Consider the following 27,276-nt stretch of genomic DNA (forward strand, 5'->3'; position numbering starts at 1 on the left):
AAGAATATCCTTGTAAATCACTGTTCATTTTCTCTCCTGTTCCTAGTGCCTTTAGCACCAAGGACAGAAGGGCAGGTGGCAGCAGTTGGCACATCAGGAAGAAACATTTGCTAAGAATCCTACCCTTGAACCAAAATCCACATCCACAGTGCATTGCCTACCAAAGGCAGTTATTCTGAGTGTCCCACTGCACTTTCCTTGAATATGCAATCCTGGTGAAAACACAGCTTAGGTGGGTGACATTACACAAATGTATTACAGTAAGCAACTATAAATTACCTAATGGAGCCTGGATATTATGGGACAAACCTTCTAAAAGGGTTTAATAAGTGCTCAGTGCCCACACTGGTGCTCTGAGTATGCACCTTCTGATCATTCCGTGGATCCTGAAGAAATAAATGGTCTATTGATTCTAATTGCAAAACTCAAAAGTTATAGTGCTTTAAACATTTGGCTTAAAATGTAGGTGCTGAGCTCTGAGGAAATGTGCATCCCTGAAAGAGTATGAGGTGAATTATTTTCAAAAGGTGGTATCACCAGTATAATGAGAAACTAGAGGTAAAAACTGAACAGTAATGGATTGAAGGGTGTTGCAGGTAATTAACCTCTGGTATGACTGAATGGGAATGCCCTGCAGCTTCAGTCATGCTCTCTGTATTGGCCTCAGCAGCAAAACCATGATAGCCAATGGGATGCAGAACATGAACTTGGCAAGTTTCACTGTGGGGATACAAAGTCCATCCTGCACTGCATGAACCCACACACTTGAGACTTGAGGGGGAAAAAATCCACATCTGCAAGAGAAGCTTTCTGAAAGAAGACCCCAAAGTACCCAAATTGTAAAGTTAGAAGCAGGAGAAAACAGCAGCCCGGTACAGCACTACCCACTGCCTCAGAGGACACTGAATCTTTCTACCTGCTGAGAATAAGAAATATTTTCCATTAAAAACTTGTCTATTGCCTCTCTACTATAGCAACATAATTCCATACTGAAACTGCACTTGACAATATCAAATAATGAGGTCTAGTGGGACATTTAAAGAATTAAGGCTGCACATTTGCTAGAAACTTTGCTATAAAGCAGACTTAATAGTCTATAAATTCACACATACAGAAACTAAAATCTACGAACTTCCCTTTCTTGCCCTCAGGAAAAATTACACCAAAAGTCACTGTGCTCAAAGGGACACTCCCTGGGGAGAAAGAATCACTTATGTAATGAACAAAATCTCAAACTTGCTGTTATTATCCTATTAAAAAAAGTCAGCTTCCCTTAACAGGTCATCTGTTACCATTGACGGCAATAATTGTTACCATTTGTTAGTAATAGTTACCTTTTCATTACAAAATATTATAGTGTTAAAAATGTTATAAATGAAAAATAGTTTTAAAAATATAACAAATGTAACAATTACATATGTAACAATTGAAAAATGCTGCTATTAAATAGGTAGGCATATACCTAGAGCCTCATAAATGAGAGGCACCAACCCCAGTAACCACTGCGGGGAGAAAGATGTTTTCTCTCTGGGCATATTTTGGTAGAGCAGCATAACATGGAAGAAAGGGAGATGGATTAGTAAGTTCCATTGCAGCGAGTGCTATCACCAAAACTTGGGTACTACAAAATACAATTCATTCAGTGTGACATGGCAAGCTGCTGTCCTTGATGGAAGAAATGATGATGTGTGTTCAGACACCTGCAGAGGCTTTCAACATGTGAAGAATCACAGTGGGCAAAAATCCAACTGCAGGTCCCTGTCCTTCTCCTCCCCATGTTTGTTTATTGCCTTAGCACCAGGCAGGGGGAACACTTACCTTGTTGCTGAGATTGACATTAGCGTTTCTGGAAAGAAGCAATGACACCATGTCCACGTGGCCATCCTGAGAGGCGAGGTGCACAGGGGCGATGCCCTGCCTGGTGACGGCGTTGGCATCAGCCCCATATTCCAGCAGTGTGGTGGCGATGTCCATCTGGTTTTTCTTGGCAGCGATGTGCAGTGGTGTGTAGCCATTCTGTCAACAGAGAGCACTCCATTGCAAACTACTCATTACACAGTGTCATAAATAACTTTCCTGTAACTATCCAACTACAGAATAAGTCTGTCATTAGTTCTAAAAATTCTGTCAAACCTAGTCAAATACAACATGAACTAGCTGTACAAATGATTGTCTCAGACCTTTAAGCAATCTTTTTGGAAAGTACCACTACAAAGAGAAGGATTCTGAAATAAACATTCAAAAATATCTTTTCAGAAGAGGACAATCTATAACAATAGGAGTTTGAGCTTCGTTTCACAGATATTTGCCACTTTTCCTTAAAAGTACATAAAATCTTTAACAAAGAGAAGAGCAGGATGTGTGTTTATAACTCAGAACAGCTGTTATTGCTTGATTTTTTTCCCCCCATTTCCCAGTGTGAATGAAAGCATTATGTACATGAAATATGGCCTTTCTTGCAGCATTTACCCTAAACCTTACTGACAGGCTAATTTCATTCAGATCAAGGGAAAACTAAAGAATATAACTTTGGAGTCATACATTCTTTATTTTTTTATTCCTTCCAATATGTGTACCCAGTGAGCCATCTACTAAAAATAAAAATTAAGTATCTATTGCATGATACAATTTTGTAATTCTAAAAAAGGATAGATTAGGCAAAGAATAGACAAATGGATATAAAGTATAACTGATTAGCACACAAATGCCAAAACACTGACTGAGGTATGACCAGCTTTTGGCACAGATTGTGATGACTGTCTAATCAAGAACTTTCTGTCTTTCAGAAATGTATTAGCACTCATTATCAGGCAAATGTGCACACAGTTGCATGTGACTAAGGGAGAAAGTCAGGGGGAATGAGACCTAAGTTGCATAAATCCTTTTGTATGGTACCATAAGTACCCTGCACATCTCAGACTACAGAGCCTAATAACAACTATTAAAGGCATAAATCATTCACCTGGCTTGGCTGCTCCCTGCACCCACAGAGCAGCAGGGCTGGACTAAGTGGGAAGGCAGGTCACAACAGATGCAGGGTGATGCAGGTATGTGTGCACGGCCAGACCTTGCGAACGAAGATTTGGGAAGGGCTCTCCCCATGTGGGTGTGCCCTTCCAGCCTGTGCAGGGGATGTTTTAGGTGAGGCACAGCATGTGCAGAACTGGCCCCACCCTTTAAGTCCTAAGGTCCATTTGCCACGGCCGAGCGAGCTTGGACAGTGACAGGGAAGTCCTCAGGACCGTCACAGCACCCGGTACTGACCAGGGCTGACCCTGCTGAGCATCCGAGATCTGATGCAATGGGATGGCAGGGAGGCTTTAACTGCCAGGGGACGGTCCCCACTGAGACTCAAACTCAGGTCCTTGGGATTCAGCATCCAGAGTGCTCTCCTTTACACCACAGGACCGCCCAGTGATGCAGGTAGGAGGAAGGAATAGGTACACAGGGCCACACAAGTGATTACAAGAGAGATTTAATAGGAACCTGGCAGCAAGAGATGCACAGCACTAATTTCACATGTAAAAGATTGTGTAACCTTTAAAATTCAATTCAGAACCGGTTCAGACCTTAGGATTAGGATATGGGAAAATGACACTCAGAAAACACAGTGCCACAATTAGTAAGGGAAGTATATGGCTACTGAATTTTCACTCTGAAGAAAACATTTCTCAGGAAAAACAAAGACACACCTCTCCCTTAGACTTCCTGCATGATACTGTCTTGTGAAACAGCCATTGCCACAAGATCACCTAATAAATCCTAAATACTACTTGCTAAATCCTGCATATATGCTACACTGTATATTTTAAAAGGAGCTCATATTACATTATGTAAAATAACAAGTGAAATTTCCAAGCCTTTTCCTCAGAAATGGGCATAGATTGCTTTCAGTGAAATGGAAAGCAGCAGGTTGCCCAGGCGAGGCAAAAGAGAGCTGAAAAAGGTTGAAATTGAGCTCAGTCCCAGCCTGCATCTTCTCCCCATAAGAGCAGTGCTCTGTCATGATGGATAGGTGGAGAAAGAAACAAGAGAAGTTTAGAAGGAATGGTATTGGGTTATTCTGGTTGCCAGGGAAAAGAGCAGAAAAGGGAAATGGTTCAAGATGAAGGGAAAGAGGAAAACTGAGGCTTTGGGGATGGGATGGACAGGAAGAAGGCACTGTAAAGTGGATGCCAAATTAAGATTAGGTATAAGCCTCGTTCAAGACTAGGAACAAGGCTACTTTTTGTCTGTAAAAGAGAAGAATGGTTCATCAGAATAACTGTATCACAGCACTGTACTCTGACGTGGCCAGTTCCCTGTCACTGACCACTTTTCAAGGCAAGCGTTGCTGGGCGAGGCTAATGAGTCACTCTTAAGATCAGCATTAAAGACAGCAGCGTTACAGGGAAGGCAACTGCTGATGAAACAAATTTTGAAGCTGGTGATGAGACATGACATAACACATTTATTTATTAGACCTCATTTACAAAAGAAATGGGGAATCATCTGCTGTTACCAACATCATCTTTTGGATGACTGCACCATGGGTGCCTAAAGCAACAAATGTGTTACTGTTAATTTTATTTAGTATTGATGCTCTACTAAGTGTTGCTGTGGCTCACTTGCTGCAGAACACTAACAAATGCTTTCTTTTAGGCACACTTACAGCTGGCACTTGAAGGCCTGAAGTGGCAGCTGCAAAACTGTTCTGTTACAGATGGGGAAGCTAAGGTGACCTGACACATGAGTTTGTGCAATATTATACCACAATCTATAGCACTTCCACCTTGGTTTGGACTTCCCAAGCCCTTGGCACTGGCTGATGCGATTCCTGCCCCTACAGGATGCACAGCTTCACTGGCAGTTTCTTTCAGTGCAAACTGGGTCAGTGCCTTCTCATCCTCTTCAGAAGGCCCTTTCTTCCCCACGGTGGTATTCCAGAGTGCTGTGTTGCAGTAGTGAAAGATCAGAGATCACTCCAGTTCCCGCCCTGGGGCACTGCTCTGGCAGATTGCCACTATCGACAGTATTGATTTTAAACTGTGTAGTTGCTGCTGGCTATCCATGTTTATTTAACTTTCCTCTTGGCACTACAAACTCTGGTGTGTGTGACCATGTGTGACTGACTCCATCCTCTTCTTCAGCCATGCAGAAGGCCTCTATGGCCATGGCTGTACTCAGCCATGTGTGAGAGGATGGCAATGAAGGAGAACTGTCCATCTAACTAGGAAACTGCCTTTTCCTCTAGCTGTCCTTTTTCCACACTACTTTTTTTGCAGTGATTTAAAGAAAGTGTCTAGGTTGTTTCAGATGAGGTATTTACACTGCACTTGCCTCGCTTGAACCTACTTATGTTTCCACCCTGCTTTACTACCAATTATACTTTGACTGTTTATACTATATATTGACCCCATACTTAAAACTGGGATCCAAAAAAGATGTAGGCACTTACTTTAATGTTCTCTAATATTTTTCTTCTACTTTAATGTTCTCTAATATTTTTCTTCTATGCAGAAATTAATTTAAATATTCATTCTTTCTTATCCTCTGAAACCTTACACTAGGTGTTGTCTTGCCTGTAGGAAATTACAATCAAAGCAGGACTGTGACTAGTTTTATTTTCTTGCCAGTCCGTTTACACTGTGGTAGTATTGTGAAGTACCTTAATAATTACATATATTGTGCTGAGAAACTTATCACATCTCAAAAGGGTGTGGCTAGGCATTTATCCCAAGCTTGCACTGCACAGATGTTAAGATGCAATAATATAAAGTTGGTTGGCTTGGAAAAGTTACTAAAGAAACTGAAGAAAGCAAAGCTCATTTGCTGACTGTGAATTTCACTTAATCTAGAGATTTTGTGTTTCTACATTTCTATTTGCTTTTTTTTCCTGCTGTTTTATTCACCTGCAGAAATATTCTAACAGCTTTATATGGTTGTGAGACATTAATAAAGAAGGTGACTGAGCCTCCTGTAACTGAGCCTCCTGTACACAGCTCAGAAAGAAGAAAGTAGGGAATAAAGTGACACAAACATCATCCCCCCAGAGTGGCCAGTACTTGTACCTTGGCAGATGCATGAGGTGAAGCTCCCTGGTCCAACAGCAGGAGTGCCACTTTTTGATTATCGTAGTGTGCAGCTACATGCAGTGGGGTTAAACCGCTCTAAAAACACATGCAGAACAAACAAGTGCTGTTACAGACCCTCCCCAGGAAAAGAGTTTGGAAAATTAGAGTAGGTAAGGTGAAAAGACACATTTGTTATTTGCTCACGTATCCAGAGTCTATGATAACTAAAAAAAAAATAAAGAAGAAATTTGAATATCCTTACTGAGCTGTGAAAGCCCCTCTCATTTCTCCCAGGAAAGATGAACAGAGCAGCACAGATCTGTGCTGTCCCCAGGACAGACTGGGTAAGGAGGTCACACCCTTGGCAATGTTTTTCTTTTACTGCAGTGGATAAGTAAACTGTCCCTTGGATCTGTGAAAATCCAGGCTGCGCTGTTTTAAAAAGCTTGAGGTCCTATTAGCCTTTGACCCCTGTCACAAGACCTGGGGAGGCAGAGCCAAGTACTCTGATAAGGACTGTAAGTAGTCTGGGCAGGAACGTAGGAGAATGGTTTGTCTCCATTCCTCTGGGTGGGAATAGAGAGCACATCATTTTGTTGTTAATTAATGACAATATAAAAGAATTTTGTCAGGTTCTTGGCAGCCACAGCAAGGATTGGAATACTACAGAAAACTCTGTCCAGTTAGACCCAGGCTGTGCATACCAGTGAGACAGTAAGTAGCAGTAGGATATTATTAGAATATTTTGTGCTTTTAGATATTTGCTGAACAAGTGTCAGTAACTTCTTTCCTACCTTTCCAGAAGCATCAGGAGATGCATTCTTCTGAAGCAGAAGGTTGGCTACCTCAATTTTCCCGTATTTTGCAGCCACATGTAGCGGGGTAAATCCTTTCTGTAAAGGAAAGCAGTGATGTGGCAGCCTTGTGTACTCTTTTTAAGGGTAAGATTTGTCTCTGATCTACAAAGATACTGCTATTTCCATTCATCCCCTTACACAGGCCTGAGTACAGGCAGGAAGTCTGCAGATTCCCAACTGCCCTGTTGGCCCTGGAGGCCCTTCCCTTGCAAGGTAAAGCACTATCTACATTAAACAAGGGAAGAGTCGGTTCCTTTCTTCACACTACCAAAGACCCAAGGACAAGCTTATCAACTCTGGTCAGGAATTTATGCCCTGCATTCCTTTCATTCCTAAAAAATGCAGGTCGGATCACCAGGATGTGTTATACATCACATTATGAGGTAAAAGCATGAAGCTTTGCATCCTTTTAATAAAATGTAGCTCACTCTTACATTATTTGTACATGTATATGACTCTTGCAGCACTTAATTCACAAGTAGCCTTTGCTATAGGTAATATTTTACTATTGAAGCTATCACTTCTGCAGCTCACTTACCTTGGTAATGATAGACAAAGATGCACCATGATCCAGAAGAACAGAAGCCACATCTTCATGCCCTTCTCGAGCAGAAAGGTGCAGGGGTGTGTAGCCAGACGTTGTAGCTGCATTTGGAGATGCTCCTTGCTGCAGCAGCTGCTGCACTATATCTGCTTTTCCCAGGCGAGCAGAAATGTGCAGCGGTGTTTGGTCATCCTGAACACAAAGGAAACAACACAGGAGAAAATCAAGGTTTACATTTTGACTGAAAATATTCACCTAGATTCTATCATTTTCCAAAACTGCAGACAAGTATTAACTCTACTGAGGTCTTGCTTAGTGAATATTGCACAATGGCTCTCTCGTTGCATCACAAAATATTCCAAAAAGGTGCATCATCCATAAATGTTAAGAAATTCATCATTTTCTTCTTAATCTGGATTTGTCTCACTTTGCTTTGCCACTATGGTGCATTGAGTTTCCTGTTGAATTTGAGACCTTTCTTAAAACACAGCCAATGCATAGCTTTGTCCCTCACATCTTGATCTCTTTTATGATTCCTTGCAACATTTAATAGCTCAGTCAGTTGTTTAGGATTATCTGTGGTGCGAAGCATATTACTGCCTAGAAACTTGCATATAATATCATATTTTTTGTGGTATTTTTAATCAGGTAAATAACTTGTTTAGCATTTTGCAAATAACTTTTCAGTAGACGCAACTGAAGATAGAGCACGGTGTGGAAATTCACTATCACTTTCTCACTTCTATTCAAACCACAATAGTCTGAATAATTTTAAGTATAGGGGTTGTCCGGTCATGGGTATCATTGTTTATTTCTTCTCCTTCACTGAAAATACTATGGTGTTTGTGACTTTGTTCTGAGTATCTAAAGGATAATTTATCCACTGTTCTTTATTTGGTTTTGTATTTTTGTCCTCCCTATGCCCAATCTTTGGATTAAGCACAGTTATCACAACAGTGATAACTCCCCATTTTCCCCTGCTGAATTTCCTACCTTTTGAGCACTCCTACTCCATATGTCCTACAGTTCTGGGCTGTTCTTTACAAGAGAGATTTCCCACAAGAGTGATTTTACACCTTTGGGATTTAGGATGGGAGAGCATCAGGGTGTGAATGCTGCTGCTTTGCAGGACAATTTTCCTCTGACTGCTGGGAAGCCTCTGTGGTTCTTAAATAATTCCAGTTTATGCTTGTTTCCCACAAATTTCTCACAGCTGATGTTAGCACTGGTATCTAATCTACTGCTTGCATTTAGCTGTTATTTATAATAAATTGAACACAGGCAATGGCAGTTTGCACAAATTAAATCATTCTGTGAATTTACTTAGAAAATATTTGCATGACTGTGCTTCTGAGCACGAGCTGTTCACTTTCAGGGCTGTCTTTGGAGATTTACACACCACATGATTCACTCCTATTGTTGGGCTGCTTGTAGATACGAAGTGCATCTGCTATAAATGTTTAGCTCGAGTTCCTTGTAAGTAGATACTCTTACTAGTGAACTAATTTGTGAGCCAATTCACAGATAATTTCACAATGAAAAACAGATTTCTTTGGAATTGTATCCATTTTATTACCATTTTGTGGGGGGGAAAATATCCTGACTTACATATTAAGACTGCTATTTATTAAACTCACTTATCTGCTTACCCTGCCTCTTTCATGGAACTCTTTCATTTCCATAATTTTGCATATTTCCTCATGTCTCTTGACCATCTCTTTTCCCTCAGCCCCTACCTTCTTGAATTGCAATTGTTTCTATAGGACCTGTTCCTTCTTCCCAGCCCTCTGCTACATTCCCTTCCTGTGCCTCCTTCCTTCAGAAAGTGTTCTTTAGAACTGTAACTGTTTTTGAATGCCCACAGGCTGTTGCTTTAGGGGTACAAACAGGAGACACCGGAAGCTTGGGGTTTCCAGTTCTGCTGAAATAAAAGCAGATTTAAGGCATTCCCCTCCCACCTTGCTTCCCACTCCAAAACAAAACTCTTTAAACAAGAGACACTAAAAACTGGAACTCCAGGGATGGCATCAACTTGCCATCTCCTGCCTTCTCTAACACACAAATCACTCATGACTACAGTAAGAGGACACATAAAATATCACTGGTCATTACACAACCTGGCTTCATCTCCTTTTCTCTTCCCAAAAGTCACATACAAGATGAACGTGACTCCTGGCTTTTCCAAATACAGATCACTCAGGTTTATTACACCTGGGCCATCACCTTACCTTGGCTTTAGCCTCCACCTGGGCTCCGTTTTGTACCAGGTATCGAACGACCTCAGTCTGCCCAGCTCTGGCAGCCATGTGCAGCGCCGTTTCTCCCCTCTGGTGTGCAGCAGCAAAAATAAAATAGCATTAAAAACACACTACAGGAGAAACAAATGCCAACATGTTACACTAATACAAAAATACTGAGGACCCAGTTCAGAATGATCTCCACTAGAATATTTTGCTGTAGTTGTCTGTGAGCAAAATGTAAGATTAAGTCAATATTTGATCTCACCGTATGCTGCAAAGCAGTTTATTGCAGGGTCAGTTTCCCAACACAATAGTGCCTTTGTCCCTGTCTTTTGCTGAAAAGAGACAGTGTGTTCCTTATATTTACTAGCATTTTACTAACAGTGTTAAAAATGATGTCCATTTAAATAGAGCTTAATTTAGTCATTTGTATATTCAGTCATATGTAGATTTGGATTTCCTTCTGTTATGCCTTATGTCCCTACTACCATTTGTTATCTAACAAGCTCTGAGGAGACTGAACAAGAAGAAAAAATAATATCATTATAAGGTACATTCATCTAAAGCTTTATGGACTTAACAAAAGGCAAATTCATGGAAACCAAAAAAATGCAGGAGGGAAAGTGCTTCCTACATTTTTTGGACATCAATATGTCTTTAGATATAAACACCTGTTAATTTACAAACTGTGCTGCATTTTTGTATAATCAAATAGAATTAGCAGGTGAAGACTTTTACAAACTACTGCCTTTAACTGCACCTGTTTATGGGAGGTGAAAGGGAGATTTTGAGGGCAAACTATTAAAGAGAACAAACAAGCTTCTGCTTTCCTTCCACTGCCCAGCTTTCAAATATGCATCTAACAATGACTTCAGTTTTTACACATGCCCTGGGAGCCTTGGGGCACACAGCACACATCCAGCAGATGAGCCCGCTCGGACGGCTGTATGGACACAGGCAATATGTCCCGACAGTCTGCTGCAATCTGTTGGTAACAGCAGAACTTTCCTTAAATGGTAGACCCCCGGGGTCTTGGGGAAAAGGTGCTCAACAGTGAAGCACACATCTCAAAAACTACGGATGAGAAGCTACAGTATGTTCTCATTTTATACTTCAGAAAACAGAAGGAATAGAGCCTACTTAAGATCAACCCTTCCTGAAGTTTCAACTTGCCAAGCTTCTCCCCAGTAGGAGTCAGCAGACCGCACATTTCCATGACTCCAGCACGAGCCACAACTGCTGTGGAGGTGGATGGTGAACACCAGAATCAGGCACTTCTTCACAGTGTCACTCCCAGATCTTACTGCACATTCCCAGCCCTGCTTCACCTGGTACTCACCACATTGGTAGTGTTGGGGGATGCTCCATGGTGCATTAGCTGCGATACAATATTTACATGTCCCATGAAGGCAGCAACATGGATTGGAGTTAGGCCCGACTGAAAAATAAACCACAGTCCAATTTAAATACCTGCTTCCACATTCCTTTACAACAATGCCATAGGGGAAACAAACTATTCCAAACTAAGTAAACGCTGGTGCTTGCTCTTCTGAGGGGGTCTTATCACCTCAAAACCACATACACCTGCTTAAACTAAAGGGCACACTGAATTGGAAAATTGGAAACACCTGTGAGTATGATTCATGAGCAAACATAGAAACATTCTAGAAATTCAGTAGTTCATCAACAGAATCAACTATAGCTAAGCAAGATTTCTTCCTTAACCATTTGCTAAATATCATTTTGGAACAAAAGAGGAAAAAAAATCATAGAAGCATTCCTGGTACAAAGGTAAGGCTTTCTGGAACATTCAGCTAATGCTAAAAAGATGCAGTGTCCATTGTCCCCACTAGATCCAGTTGCTTTTGGGTGAACAAAAAGATCTATTGAACTTAGTGCTGAGCTCCATCCCCACTGTTTCTCCAGGAGAAAGGGAATTTGAAACTGGCATCCAGCCAGAGAGGCCCAGACAGAAATGACACAGGCTACAGAGGATCCCCCTTCCCTCAGGTTCTTGTGGCATTATCACCATCAGGAATCTCCACCACTGCCTCATACAAGATGGGAAAGACCAGCTGGAGAGAAAAAAGGGAGGGAGAAAGGAGAGGGGGAAAAAGGGAGCAGTCATTTAGCAGGGCATGACCTCAAGGATTTTGCTTTAGAAATCCAATCAATAGTTAATATTTCTCCATATAGAATTATCTTAAAGCCTCTTTGCAGCTGCTTGTGCACAGCTGTACCAACAGTCAACCAGAAGCTGCAGGAGGGGGTTTTTCTGCCCAGAGAAGGGGAAACCTCAGTGGATCTCTGGAAATCTTCTGATTTAGGCAGCTTCCCCAGACATATTCACAAGTCCCAGGAGGACAGAGGTGAGGAAAACACACTTTTTTTTCCCTTTGACATGCAGAACAGCAAATATGAGCAGGAAGGCAGAATAACTTGTTGACTGTATTACTTCTTTTACCTGTTTCAAATAATTTGGTAAATGCTTTTAAAATAATAGACTGCTGGAAATACAATGCATATGTGTCCTTTTTGACCATAAAACACCAACTCTACTGCAGAGATTCAAGCCTGTAGCTGAAAAAAAAAGGTGCAGTATTTACAAATGGAAGTATGGAACCTACCTGAAAAATAGAAGTCGCCATATCAAAAAGGTAATAAATGTTACCTTTGATACTCAGTTTATACACAACAGTTATTATTTGTGACAACGATTATTTGTTTCCTCTTATTACATTTGTGTCGTTTCTTCATAACTTGCAACAACACTTGTTTGCTCTCAGATTCCTGCAGGGAGGAATACTCTGAAGATTGCTGGCCAATTTGTTTTGAGGGCCAGACATAAGCTTTCTTTCTGACTTAGAGAAATAGCAGTTTATTGGATGAGTGTTGGGTACAAACTCCTAATTCTGCCTCCAAAGGCTGTTGCCATATAGTGAGCCAGTGAAAGTGGCAGGCAGGAAGGTAAAGCCCTGCAGCAAAGTATCATCCTGAATCCCAACAAACACAGTCAGATGTGGTTTGACATCAGATGAGATCACAATGACGCAATGACAGGAAATAAAGGAAAAGCTCTTCCTTGTGGAAAGTTTTTGCTTGAAAAAGCTATTCCAGAAGTACAGACCAGACTGTTAACCTGGTTCACTCACACAAATCAGTGTAGTTAAATGTTGCTATTGCTTCTGTTCTCATAATGCTGTGAATTTAAAAGGGATGAAAGTGAATTGATAGTTTTTCTACCTCCACATTGACTATTTAATAAAGAGGAAATGCATCTCAGCTCTTCTGTAAAGGTTCTCTTTGTACTTCTCACTCACTTGCTAATGTGATTTCAGATTAAACTCTGAAAGCTGCATCTACAACCTCCATGGTCTTAAAAAACTAGTCTGGAGACAGATGAACTGTAGCCAGGGCAGGCTCTGTTCTCCCTCGAGCAAACCAGGTAGGGAGCTCTATGGTTTGCTGCTGAATAATTAGAACAAACCCATGCATTAAATGAAATTCCATTTTGTGGAGATGAACTACTCCCCATGGTACCTTGGTTAATCAATGGAATTCCTTGCCATTTTCTAAGCTGGTTTATTCCACAATGGCCACACATCCTTATTTGTGATCTTTCCTCCTCTCCTCACTTGGTAGAATATGCATACAGATAGATAAAAATTATCCTGTAGGTACTTAATTTCTAAACTGTGCTGATAACTGGGTGCAAACTATCTCATCCTGACTGAAGTAACTGCATTTTGATTTCTATCTGGCTGATTTGTGATGTCCCATGATGGTGGGTTAGTGTAACTTCTGCAAGGAAAGTGAAAACAAGTTCTGAATTAAACCACCTTTCAAAACAGGATTTGAGGGAAACATCGTCTTCACCTTGACCTCTATAACAGAGCAAATTTCATCTTCAGTGCACTAAATTACAGAAAAAAGTTGGCAAAAATGGTGAATTTTAGAAAAAAACTTTTATCTGTTATGTTTCGCTTGTTACTCCCATTGTAATCCTAAAGTCATAATAACTGATTTTATTATCCAGTTTTATAATTTCATAATATATAGCTGAAAAGAATTGCTGACCTGATTGGTCCATGCTCTTTCAGAAATATTCAAATATTACTCAATACAGTTAAAGCAAAGTTAAAGCAAAGACAAGTGTGAAGAGACCATTTCTTACCTCAGTCACAGCTTGAATTGATGCCCCGTGCTTCAGAAGAAGTTCCATTACTTTTATTCTGTTCTTCTTGCAGGCAATGTGAAGAGGTGTGAAACCATTCTGTAAATGAGAAACATACTTTTGGATACTTTGTGTCATTAAAAAGTAGAATTGGGTACGGATTTCACATAAAAGGTTCTTCAGTTTTAACAAAACATCTCCCAGATTTGTTTTGGCTTTACTAAATTGTTCATGTGAAAGGAAGGTCTTTTTCGTTGTAGAAGTTTTTTCTATTTCATATAGCCAGTTTTAATTATGAAATATATTGCCCCCCCCAGTAATTAACTTCTTTTAAAAAATTCTCAGTCCACCCAAAACTATAAAAACCTTCATTTTTTGCTTGACATATTCACTTTTAGGTGCGTGGGGTTTTTTTCTAGAGTTCTTTGTGGGGTTAGGGTGAGTCTTTTCTGGTTGACTTTCTTTTGAGCTTTTAGAACTGCTCATTAAAAAAGCACATTACAAGCTATGGAATTTAGACCTAAACTGTTTTTGTTTTTTTTTTTTTCATTCATTATCTGTCAGTTTACAGCAACTACAATCATTATCCATCCCCTCTTCCTGGTGATAGTGAGATAACCCCATGTAACACAATACCTCGACCAAAGATACCTGAGGACAGGTTGATCTGACACAAAAATCAGAGGGGCTGAGGGAAGGAAATAAGTGGAGCCTGTACTGTTTCCAAAGTGTCAGTCCCACCTGGATTGTGAGGGTTTCAGGAGCTCACACAACATTTCAGGAGCTGAATGAGTTAATATCAGGCTGCGCAACCAACAGTCAACCCAATTAATGTCAGAACTTAAATTTGTTTGGAACAGTTATGGAAGAACAAATCAGAGATATTTTAAAAAGAACAGATTACAAGAATTTGAACAAAATGTATTGGTGTATTCTGCTTGCATGCAGTTTAACTGCACTAACATATTTTATTACTCAAGTTGTTTTTAAAGTAGAAAGGCATATTACTCCATTGGTATAATTATAAAATACCACAAATATTCATTATGTAACTCATTCCTACTTGTTACTGTTTCACATGATTGAGAGCTAATAAAAATTCCCCCAATTTTAAATGTTTCTAATTATTTTCTCTCTAGAAACACTTATAAAATGAGGATTCTTTCCATACCAAAACCTACAGCAGTTATGTCTACAGCTGTTTCATTTATTCAGAATCATAAAAAGCTACTGGAAGGTGAAATTGCTCTAGTTACACTAGAAATTCATAAATCAATGTTGACTGACTGTAAACAAAAGTCTGCTCTGATTTCATGATACATTATTAACACTGAACTTGGAGCATCCTCTCTCGGGCTGGAGCAGCACAGCACATCCTCACTGTCAGCCATCAGCAGGCAGAAAATAACTCTCAAATAAGTCTCACCACAACTCGGGAAGAATGTTTAGCTGTGAATAGTAACCCGCTGTGTACTCACCAGTGCTTTGGCATTAGGATTAGCTTTCTTGTCCAAGAGAACCTTGGCAACTTTGTAGTGGCCACAGTGGGCGGCGACATGCAGAGCAGTCAAATAGTCATTGGTGACGTCATCTACAGGCACGTTGTGCTGAATCAGAAGCTGAACACAGTTGAGATGATCTCCTTGTGTTGCCATGTGCAACGGAGACAAACCATTCTGTGAACAGAGACACCCAACACTGGTGGGTTCCAGGATGCTCAAAGAAATAAAACTCCTCCGTGTTGTTCTTGGAGCATTTGTTGTATGAAGAATTTTACGAGCCCAGAGAGCACCCAAAATAAACTTAACATGTTCACATAACAATGAGGGTTCTTACTCCAGAATTCAGAGCTTGTTTGGTTAGAGTTTGTAGGCAGCTCTACATTGAAAAACCATCAGATCATACCAGCAATGATCTAAATGTAGCTTCTTTCAGCCAGTATAGCTCAGATAAGCTGCTTGATTTCAGAAAAATGATGTAAGAAACAGCTCTTTGTGTTGTTTTAGACTTTTAACACCCAAGCCAGGGAATTTTATGGTTTTAAAAGCTGCCTTAAACTCATCACTTTAATGGGGCCTGCATATACCAGGTGTGAGAACACAGGGCAGAACATCATTTAGTAAACACTACAGCCTTCCCTCATCCCTCCACTTGTGTTTTCCTGAATTTGGGTTGTACATATGCTTACACCACATTACACACCTCTGGAAACTGTTCTTCCCAGTCAATGTGGATACAACAGTAAAAGTTTCAAGTGCAACCTAAAAATCTCTGAATGAGACATCCATGCTGTGACCTACTAGGAGCAGTGGTAAAGCTGTTTCACCAGGGAAACATCTGAGAGAGATTCAGGTACCAATAAGTTGGTTTTTACAGTGCTTGAAATAGTTAATGAGGTGCTAAAACACATTATATTTCCAGAGTAAAAACACAAGAGAAAATTTTCATAAATTTAAAGGACTAGCACTATTTCATGATGCAAGATTAAAACACAAGCCAGAATGAAAGAGATCTTGTCAGGAGAGGTATGTGAGCACTTCTTCCAGTTTTATTATTTCTGTTTTTTTACTTGATCTTTCTAATGCCAAAATGAGAGTCAAATGCAGAAGCTATTCTTGTAACTCACAATAGTTTATAGATGACTGACAGGACACTGTCTGTACCATGAGACACTGAAACTTTTGCTCACAGATGCACTGCCCTCATGCGACCACACATAGCAAAGCCAAAGTAACAATGTAAAACCAGCCGAGATCTTGGGTTCTCTGAAACATCCCTTTCTTTGCCCTTCCCAGAGCTGTATAACAGTAATGACAAGCATTAGAAATAAAGGTGGAAATACACAGTGAAATAGTTTTTTAAATCAACATGGAGGAAGGATGGTGAAAGCAAACAGGTGAATCCTGTCAGAATTCAAAAGCAGTTTACATTCAGTGCTGAGATGCAGATACTCTTGGACACAGTTATATCTTTCAAGTGAGATCATCTCATGGGCATCTCACTCATGATTTATGTTGGCTTGGAAAAGCTTCTCTCCCATTCCCAAAGGGTACTACAGAAATTATCTGTATGGAAGCTTGATACTAGCAACGCATTTTAAATGTTTTTAATGTCTTCTGGTGTAGTTAAACAGTAGAACAAAAAAAGATTGATTTCCCTTGGTCACCCAGCCCTCCTGATAACAGTTTATAACTGATGATGCCTTTTTGGGAAGAATGAAAAAACCATGAAGCTTCATAAACAGTTCTGCTCCATTTTGATAAGAAAGATCCTTCAGGTGAAAAGTGTCATTCTTGACAATAACAGCCAATAAATCACACTTTTTCATAGAGTAAGAAATTGAGAAGTTGATATGGGAACTCCCTTATCGGACAGACTTGTACCAAAAAGGCTGACTTTGACAGACAGGGATGCCATTTCTTACACAGTAAAATCATTGGCATATTCAGAACTGGAATTCCCTTTTACTTTTGACTGTAGAACACCACAGGTAATCCAGTAGGTCACTGCCCTCCCTGAAAATAAATCTAAGGTTATTCCAGTGCAAGAAAAGAGTCAGCACTACACTAAACCATCTGTAGCAGGAAATAGCTATCAAACTGCACCCTGGTTATTATTATGAAATAGTTTTATATAACATGAGAAAACTTTGTGAAGTTCAAATTCTTTCAAAGATGTGCCCTATTTCCAATAATATATAACTTAATTTGAAGAGAATGGAGCCACTTATTTTTGCAGAGGACAGTCCTGTGTTTTAGTGTCAAATGAATGAATTCATTTATGCCATTCAGAGGTACAGCTACTTCTTAGATTACCATCTGAAAATGGTAGAATTAACACATCAGAAGGCAACTCAGGAAGCTCTGCACTTTTTTCTGCTCACTTCTTAACATGTAACAGTGTTTCCTCTTTCAGGAGGCTCCTATTTTGCTGAAGTTGTTTATATAAGCCTCTGCATATCAGCATACAAAGTCTGTGTTTCAGCCTTAGGCCATTTCAAACCCACTATCCCATGTAATCATCTGCCTGATTCTGTCTAGTGAACTCTGGACAGGCTGGGTGAGTGCTCAGGGTGAGCAATGAATTCAAAACCTACAGGCGTTGAACAGCAAGTCAAGTCTAAGGACAACAACTGAAAACACAAAATCCATGCAACATAGAAATATAGTCCTTAGGAGAGGTTTTCATTTATGATGGGGAAATGAAAGAAATAGGATTTATACTGGGGGCTGTGGGAGCGGTTTTTTTGTTTGGGGGAGAGTTGTGTTTGTTTGGTTTTTTTTTGTTTGGTTGTTCTTCTTTTTTTTTTTTATCTTTTGTGTTTTAATTTTTTCCCCCTTTAAGTGATTAATTGTGTTATCAGAGAGAGTGGAGGAGCCTTTCTCCCTCAAGTATGCGTTCTGGTCTGTGAGAGTGGCAATGGTGTGGAGATGTGGTCCAAGGGGTTCCTGCACAGCCACTGCTCTACTCCCCTGCTCGTGAAGTTTGCAAGTAAGGACTGAGGGAGGCCATGGAAACTCCACACGCAGAGGATGGGTGAAAACTGTCTGTCAGATTACCCATGACAGCTCTTGCCAGTGACTCACCGAGCAGAGGAAAGCTGGTGCCAAGCTTCCCAAACAAATGCTAAATATACTCCAGTAAGAGGAGAAAAAGAAACAAAAGAGGGAGGGGAAAAGCAGAATATAGAAGGCTGCTGAGACAGAACATAACAGGATGACAGAAGAGAGAAAGGAAATAATAGAAGCAAACAAGAAATGTTGTTGAAATATATTGCTTACAGACTGGGTAAAAAAAAAAGACATGTAGTGGAAGGTTATCTTGGGAAAGAACCTCAACAAACTGCACAGCCCAAATGTCAGCCCTGAATGGGAAGCCAGGGAATGCAGTGGTGCTACAAAGCAGGCTGCAGCACTGAGGTTTGAAACCAGCAGCAAGAACAGCAGACACTGCTGCCAGAAGAGTTCTGGCAAGGGCTTCTTTTAATGCCAGCCCTTGGGTCTAAAGCAATCTGTGCACTCTGGCGCAGGTGATTTGAAATTCCCAGGAAGAATTTTGCACGATAAACTGTAGAGAGATAGAAAGTGGAAAAACTGGTAATCAGGCTAAGTCCTTAGGAAATACAAGCTGTCTCTGCAAAGGGACAGTGCTCTATTTTTATCTCTTGTCTCTTCTCTAGCCTCAGGGTAATTTGGTGCAAGCTGAAGATATATTGTAATCACCGTGTATTTATTCCAGGATAGATACAGAGATTTTCAGCTACTGCAGTTCTGAGAGATAGGGTTACCAGCCATGCCTTTTCGGTTGGCACAGAAGTCTTTTCTGTAAATCTCAATTTAACACATTTTACATATGCAGACGTGCGCTACATACGACATTCACTTTGGAGAGCTCCCACACAGTTACTTTAAATAACTAAGAAATAGGAAAGTTATTGTCAAACCCTTAAATATATGAGACATGCAGAATTACATCAAAAAAATAAAAGGTACAAGGATTATCCCAGCAGAAAAGAGTAGCAGTTACCTTGGTTTTGGAAAGGATAGGGGCACCACGATCCAGCAGCATTTCTACAACTTGTTCATGGCCACTTCTTCCTCCACAGTGGAGAGGAGTCAACCCATCCTTGGGATACAGAATTATAATTGATTACTTTCAGACACATGAAAATGTTCTGATTTCTCTGATTTTCTGGACATGTAAATAGTCATATCATTTTGGTGCTCATGCAGCGGGTTGTTTCCTGGCCCTCATTGCATAAGCATTAAACTGGTAAATGCACCTACAAGAAAAAGGTGAGATTGCACTTCAGGTACATTTTGCCTGCATGCCTTTGAGAACACCAGGTCTCTCGTTTGTCAGTGTGTATCATAGTCATTGGATAGGCATTTAGTCTGAGAGAAAAAAAATTCCTACTCAGATTCTTTTTATTACACTGATTTTGACAAGTGTACAGCCGATGAGAAAACCATCTTAATCCCAGGTGATAGAAGAATGTTGGATTCACTTTGTCTCTTGTGCAGACTGTGCTTATGTGACCTTCAGCTGAATGACTGGCGTAGAGTCAAGGCATACTGTCAATACCTCTTTCAGAATAGTTTGCTTAGTAATAGTCAACATCCTGTTATAAATACAAACCTCAAATAAGGGGAAGACGTGAACAGAGTTATTCCAAACTGATTTGACTATTCTTTAACCTGCACCCTGTTTACAGCACTCAAGTACTGTACACAGGTGCTATAACCAAAGATAGCACATGTGCCCTGAGGAACTGTGAATGAAGTCACACAAAGCTTTTCAGTGCCCTATGACATAGCACTTGTTACAAATAAGGATGTCACAGTTGTCAGAAACTTTAGTTTTCCAAATACAAGTCATAAAGGCAGGGGTCTTTTTCCAGTGTCTTCTGTTACTCTTAAAAACACATATAACATATTGTCTAAAATATGTATGTCACATCATTTTTATAAAAAGGATTATCTAAAATTCCTTTTCACATATCCTATGCTCACTTCATGCACATGCACTCCCTCTCTGTCTGTTTCTGTATGGCAACAAGTATTATTAAGATACCTCCTTAGTCATATTTTCATGCACAATTATATTATTCTTGATAATTTCTAAACCATCACAAGGTACTAGAATATCAGCTTAAGCCCTGCAAAGTGTAGAGGGCAGCCAGGGAGAAGGAGGTGGTGATTCAGAGAACGGTATGCTCTCCTGCTTCTACTTTTTTGCCCTCTCCTAATAAACATATGAAAAATAGCATTGTTATGGTGAACTTTTCCTGCTAGTCTAATTTAAAACTTGTATGACTCTCATGGTGCATGTTCTTCCTTTTAAAGTAAGACATGGGTGTTTTTATGTAGAGTCATTTTTTCATGCAAGATGGACACAGTTTGGCCCACAATGTCTTACTGACATCTCTGAAGTTAATTCTATTGTAATTTCTGCTTTTTTCTATTATTTCAGACCACAAAAAACAGAAAAGTGCATCTTGTTACATTGATACTACATAAATTAAAGATGTGTTTCTCAAAACGCTTAAAGACAAAGAGAAAAGGTATGAAACCCCACGAACTGTGCATTTATCAGCTGAATGGTAAATATTTTGCTTTAGCTTCACCAGGGTTTAAAATGGTAATGCATATTTCTTATAGCAGTAGTTTCCACTGGTAAGGGCATATCAGATACTAAGCAGACACAAACAATTAATATAAAGTATCACCTACATAAAAAAGCTTGTATGGGAAAGAAAATACAATGCAGCAAGACTAGGTAACTAGAGACCTGTAGGCAGGAGCTGAAGATTATCATGTGTGTTGGGTCATGTACATTAAATTCTTCATTCTTTTTACTTCTTATAATTACCACATTCTCTAGGCACATCAAAGATAGACACTCAAGGACATCAGGCACAAAAAGTAAGTTAGAGAACATTTCCAGATTTCATGGATCCCCAGCTCATTTCACCACCATACCATGGGTAGTACATACCATGCTCACAGAGAATGAGACACTAAATCATCTTCATATACCACTCTAGATCCTTAAAAACTACTTTAGTGCTCCCCAGAGCAGTTTCCCAAACCTCTCAGGGTAACTATGGCTGACAATGTTTCTGTGGCTTAGGAGAAGGCAGTCACACTTGGCCAGCTGGAGCTCATTCTGGTCCACACAGTAGTCACTACCACCAGATGCATCACATGGTGTGATACAACATTACAATGCATGTAGGTGCTTGTTGGAACAGCTGATCTACAGCTATTGTTAACATGATGTCAGAAACACCCACTGCAAAGAGAAAATACACAGATAATTCAGCTGCAGAAATTTTTTTATAGTCTGAAAAGAGGCTGTCTATTCACCAGTTCAGTTAATTGCTACATGACACTTTAAGGAGGTAAAGAAATGTGCAGAGGCAACCTGAAATGCAGATCACAAAGATTTTTGTTTAAAAAAGGAGAATCCGAGATTAAAAGAGACTGTTTTAACCTCAGCAAGATTTCACTGATTTTGTCAGGAGATTTTCTAGTTGCTTATTTACTGTTCACATGTGAAGCATAAAATACATTACATGTATTAGGAAGCAAACTTGCCTTACTATGATAGTCTGCAATTGCTCAGAAAAACCATTACAAATGATTATGACAATAATCTGCAGATTAAGGACTCTCTAAGTATGCACTGACATGATAAATCATATCATCTGTATTATCTATCCCTCCAGAGAGCCTGAGAGTAGCTCCAGTGAAGCCAGGAGGACAATAGGAGTTCTGCTTAGGCACAGGCTTCCCAATTAGCATTGCACACCCACCTCTGGGGCTTCTGCCTTCTTTAACTTTTATTTCAAAAACATACACACACAAATAAATGAGATTTAAGCATTGTTTCTGGCCCCTGTTGAGACTCAGATACCTGTGTAGCAACCTGATCTTGTTAACACTTGGTTAAAACTGGCTTGACATCAGCAGATGCTGGTGCAAGCAGGGGAGCCTCCCTGCTGCAGTGTTTCCCCACCACATGAGGCTTTAAGGGACCCCTGAGCAGCACGGGTAGGGGCACAGACCGACCTCCCTGCACTCCCTAGCTACCTCTTCCCCATCAGCCCTCACCCAGGATTTCTCTGGCATAATGTGATCCTCTGGGCTTTACCCCAAAGCCATGGCAGCCTCAGCACCACCCAGCAGTGAGCATCACCTTCTAACCCAGTCCACTAATGACAAAACGCAACACCCACTAAAAACTTTACTGAGATGTAGTCAGCAAAAGCTTGTCTGAGTTTGAGCCAAATCCCAGAGCCTGTCCCTGGCCTTGGGAGGAGTGTGGCAGGCACTCCTCTCCCCTGAACCAGAGGTAGCTGCAGGCTTTCCCAGGGGAGCAATTACTGCTGCCTCCAGGGTTCATCATCTACAGCTATTCATGATTCTCTGTGCATGTGCTTCAGCCCAGCAGGGTTCTGTATGTCACAGCCCCTCCATGCCCAAGTTTCCTGAATTCTTTGCTTCATTGGCACTACTGCAAACAGCCCCTTCTGTGCAATAGGGCAACAAATGAGGTTTGCTCACCCTGCCAAGGCAGTGCTATGGCAGTTATTGTATATCTTAATACACGTGTTTTTTCTGAAGCAGCTTATGTATGATCTGATGCATCTTCAAAGAGCATATCCCACATGTTTTCACGGAGATATGAGTGCTGGCCTGTTATTTAGATGCAAAAATCAGTAGAATGAAGATTATAAACACTTATTGTTAATCCAGGCTAAAACTTGCTTGCTGCCTGCTTCAGACACAAATTCACTTTGGCATAGACAGTATTAAACAGCCAAAGCAAATCAAGTTAATTTAATCAACCTCTCTAATTAAATTTTATTTTTTCAAGTCTTTTCTGGAAGACAGAAAAAGCATAATTAGGGCAACGTTCAGTAAACATGTTACATGAGGCATTAATAGTTCTTAGCTCAGAATGTCAGTTAAAAACCGGAATGGTTAAAACTGCCCTTGCAGCACATAGTTCTTGAGGAGCATCCTTAAGAATTCAGTGCTGAGCCCCAAGTACCAGTTGCTCACACACAAAAAAAGGACAGAGGAAAGATAAACAGCTGGTTAAAATAAAAAATGTAACTATAAGTGTGAACTAAAATAGAAGAAAAAAAAAGGTTGCCTGAGTCTCAAAATAGTTGTAAGATCATTTTTGGAAATAACTGCATATGCTCACCTGCTGTCTCAACTCCCAACTAGTTTGTACATGTGCCTATCAAATCCCAGTCCTAATGAACACAAAGAAAGGGGGGGCTCAGGGATGCCTTTCACAATAATTTAAACAGGATAAGGATTTAGCCCTTCACGTTAACTTTTTGTGCAGTACTTCAACACTACAGATTTCCAGACCATCTGTCAGCAGCAAACGCAAAAGCCCACGGAAATGACTAAGGAAAAGAAACCGTTACCTCAACTTATGTATTACTCAGGAAAGGCTTTATGTGAATTTATCTATAAAATAATAATGTTTGTGAAAAATAAAAGTAGACAATATGTGGAGCGTGTTCCAGTATCACATACAGAGAATGACTTGCAGGAACAGACCACAAAATGACAGCTGAATAGCTAAATCTGTCGCATCTAAGTGTCAGAGCAGCAAATGTTCACCCTGTTAGTATTTGGTCAACAATACAAAACAGTATGTTCTGCATACTCATTTAAAGACAAATTACAGAGCTGGAATAGGAGAAACAGAGGCCTAAGAATTTCTGCCCCTGAGCAATAGAAATCAGCCATTTTAAGACCTTTTTTTGTCCTTTCATACAGGTACAGAACCTTTGCCATTCACCCATAAGGAGACAGTTTTTGTTCCATAATCACAAAATCAATACTTGCTTTAAATACTGCCATGATGTCCAAGACAAAAACTATTTTATCAAAAAAAAAAAGTCTGCTCATCTGCTGAGTACAAAAATTCTCCTTAACAAAAAAAAACAAAAAAAAAAAAAAGAAAAGAAAAAAGAGAAAGGTCTCACACTTATAAATCTGGTAATAGGAGCCTCACTTATTTTCACAAGCAAATCCCACTTGCTAATCAAGTTGTGTGTGCATTCAGCACCTGCCTGACACAGAATACACAGGGCTGGGCTCTGCCCGGACATCCAGCTGATAAGCATGACTTGACACATGTATCAGAAAAGACAGGCTTGGCTGCTCTTCCCCATTCAATACATTAGTACTGGTGGTGCTGGTGTGAAATGATATGACTGAAGCTTTTGTCATCCTATATTTTTGCATGGCTGTTTTATATCTGGAACATGGGAAATAAGGATGGTGCTTAAAAAAATGAACTTGCTATGAAGTTGACGTATATTAATTGTTCAGCCTTGAAAAACAACATTGGGTCAGGTATGAATAACAAGAGCGATTCAGCAGGAACGTGTGTTGCAACAGCTCACAGCAATTAATCTTTGCTATTGAATATGAGAACTAGGCTGACAGTCCTGAAACAATGTCCTTTTTTCATCTAGCATCACATTACTCTCAGGCCTCTATTGCTTCTCTTATTGATTTCTATATCCCTTATGATGTACTCCAGTGATGCTGTTCCCTGTTCCCAACCACGCAGCTGCCTGCTGGGTTCCCTGAGCGTCCCTGGCAGAGGCGCACGGCGCGCAGACCACAGCCTGGCAAACCCTCTCCAGGATGAGTCAGTGCAGCCGGGAGCAGAACTTCCACTTACTCACTAACTGCCAGAAAATGATGCCTCTGGTAATGCCAGAGAGTGCAACGATGAGTGACACACACAGAGCACAGGCAGGAGAAGCTACGCAAATCCCTTCTGACTGATGGAGAGGATGGGTGTTTGAGGAAACAGGCAGGCTCTGGGGGAAGCCAGAAAAAACAAACCACTGCTGTGTGAACCACAGTCATCTGTTGCCTTTTGCCTCACTGGAAAGGTCTGCCAGACTCAGAAGCTGTTAATGCTTCTGCCCTCTTCCTAGATCCTGTTTCCGTCCCAGACTGTATTTTTAGTTACATAACTTATCCCCATATCTGCCCTGGAGCCTGTGATACAGGAAATGAAGTAGATCACGAATTTTCCTAACTAAAAGAAAAAAAGCAGGAGGACTCCAGCTATTTAAAGTAGTGGTCCCCAGTGTTTTGGCTGTAGTGGGCCACACAAATGCTTAGAGATAGAAGGTAAACAGTCCCTTGCAAGTCTCTTTCTCCTCACTCTGACCAAATGCACATCTGTCACATGTGGCCCTCCCTACCATATGGGAGGCTCACACCCCTCAGCCTGGCAACTCCTATGTAGCTTGTAGAAAGCTGGTATTTTAGTCCAGAAATTATACTTAATATATATACTATTCACAAAAAGTAATTTCTTCCATGTTCCACAATTAGGAAAAAAAAATACAAAAATATCGTCAGCAACTAAAGGTAAAAGAGAAGAAGAACTGAATGAAAACATGTGGAGAGAATGAAGAGATGACAAAAAAAATGACCCTGTTTCTGAATTTGCCAAAGAAATAAAAAATACAAATATGCCTAAAAAGCGCTGCAGGAAATCTCACAAACTGCTGAAACACTGGAAAACCAAACAGAAACCTGTGGATATATTAAAAACTGTAGAAAAAATTATACTAAGGTTATTAAATTTTTTTTGTGTGTGTGTAGAATTATTCTGGTGGAAAGGATACAAATGAATTAAAAATGGAAAAGGGACAGGTGATGACCTATATTTCAAGAAAATGACAATTGTCAAAAGTTAGTGACAGTTTTTGAGGGTTACCTCACATGCACAGGAGTGTGTTGCAAAGATTGCCGTGACACCCCACAGCACCACAATTCTAGGTTTACTTGCAAACAAACATTTCAATTTTTTCCTACTCTTTTTTTTTTCTTGCTACAGTGTAAGTAAATAAAATATCCCTGGTTTGTTTGGATTTTAATTACAACAATTAGGTATGACCATATGCATTAAGTTTCCAAGTCATTCAGGGGATGGAGTTCGGTGTCAGCCTGATGGAACCCATCCCTACACCCAACACATTTGCTGACAAATCCCAGCCAGCAGCAAAGCACCTCGTCACACAGAGACTGAGCTGCGTGAGATTCATCAGCCACACCATGCTCTGTGACACTGCCCTGTGGATAGTGAAAGGCAAACATACACTGCAGTTCAGTTATCCTGTTAGCATTCAAATTCAGAAATATCTGAATTGCATTCTTGCCTTTAGCATTTTCCTGTACAGTCACCTCCACCCCTAAGAAGCTGGAAGCAGTTCCTAATTAAATACTGCACAGAGAACACAGAAAATGGTTGGTTCTGAGCTCTGCCATACATGGTGTTTGGCACACTGCTTTAAGAGATGTAAAATGTGAGCATTCTACTGCAGCCATTTCATAAAAAATAAATGCAGTGCAGCTGTGGTAGCCTTCCAGGAAGATGAATGATTTAAGCTCTACAGCAACAAACGGGTCAGAGGCAATAGTTCCACACAGTCACTCACAGCATTCACACTTATGCTTACCCTTGTTTTGGCATCAATTTTAGCTCCTCGATCAAGTAGGAGTTTGACCATATTTGCGTTTCCCCTTTTTGATGCAACGTGCAATGGCGTGATATCATTCTGTGGAAGAAAAAACCATGAAAATAAATATGCATATGCCCTTCTTTCATGAATTCTGTGTTTGGTTGCTCACAGAATTAATTACTCCCAATTTGCTAAAACATGACACAATTTCTTTCCCTGAGAGCAGGAAAGCAAAGGGAAGTTGTGTTTAACCACACGTGAATTATGGGCCTGATACCTTGACACACAGATTATGAAGACAAACAATCAAGTTGTGGTTAGAGTTACAAGATGACATGATTGTGCCCCAGCTCTCAGCTTTTGCCTAAGGGTTAAAATTAGGCA

At 40.3% G+C, this 27,276-nt stretch overlaps 1 protein-coding gene across 12 annotated transcripts in view; it reads right to left on the reverse strand.

Annotated features, from left to right (window-relative positions):
* ANK3 (ankyrin 3) overlaps positions 1-27,276 on the reverse strand; it is a 353,784-nt gene that overhangs the window by 97,466 nt on the left and 229,042 nt on the right. For all 12 annotated transcript variants that reach the window (XM_071564343.1, XM_071564342.1, XM_071564344.1 and 9 more), the window contains 10 exons: positions 26,890-26,988; positions 19,395-19,493; positions 15,347-15,544; positions 13,869-13,967; positions 11,034-11,132; positions 9,683-9,781; positions 7,449-7,646; positions 6,848-6,946; positions 6,051-6,149; positions 1,819-2,016 (listed from right to left, as the gene is read on the reverse strand). In XM_071564343.1, the coding sequence (XP_071420444.1) occupies positions 1,819-2,016; positions 6,051-6,149; positions 6,848-6,946; positions 7,449-7,646; positions 9,683-9,781; positions 11,034-11,132; positions 13,869-13,967; positions 15,347-15,544; positions 19,395-19,493; positions 26,890-26,988 (1,287 nt within the window). The remainder of the gene's footprint in view (positions 1-1,818; positions 2,017-6,050; positions 6,150-6,847; positions 6,947-7,448; positions 7,647-9,682; positions 9,782-11,033; positions 11,133-13,868; positions 13,968-15,346; positions 15,545-19,394; positions 19,494-26,889; positions 26,989-27,276) is intronic.

Source organism: Pithys albifrons, chromosome 9 (genome assembly GCF_047495875.1).
Source record: "Pithys albifrons albifrons isolate INPA30051 chromosome 9, PitAlb_v1, whole genome shotgun sequence".
Lineage (NCBI taxonomy): Eukaryota > Metazoa > Chordata > Aves > Passeriformes > Thamnophilidae > Pithys > Pithys albifrons.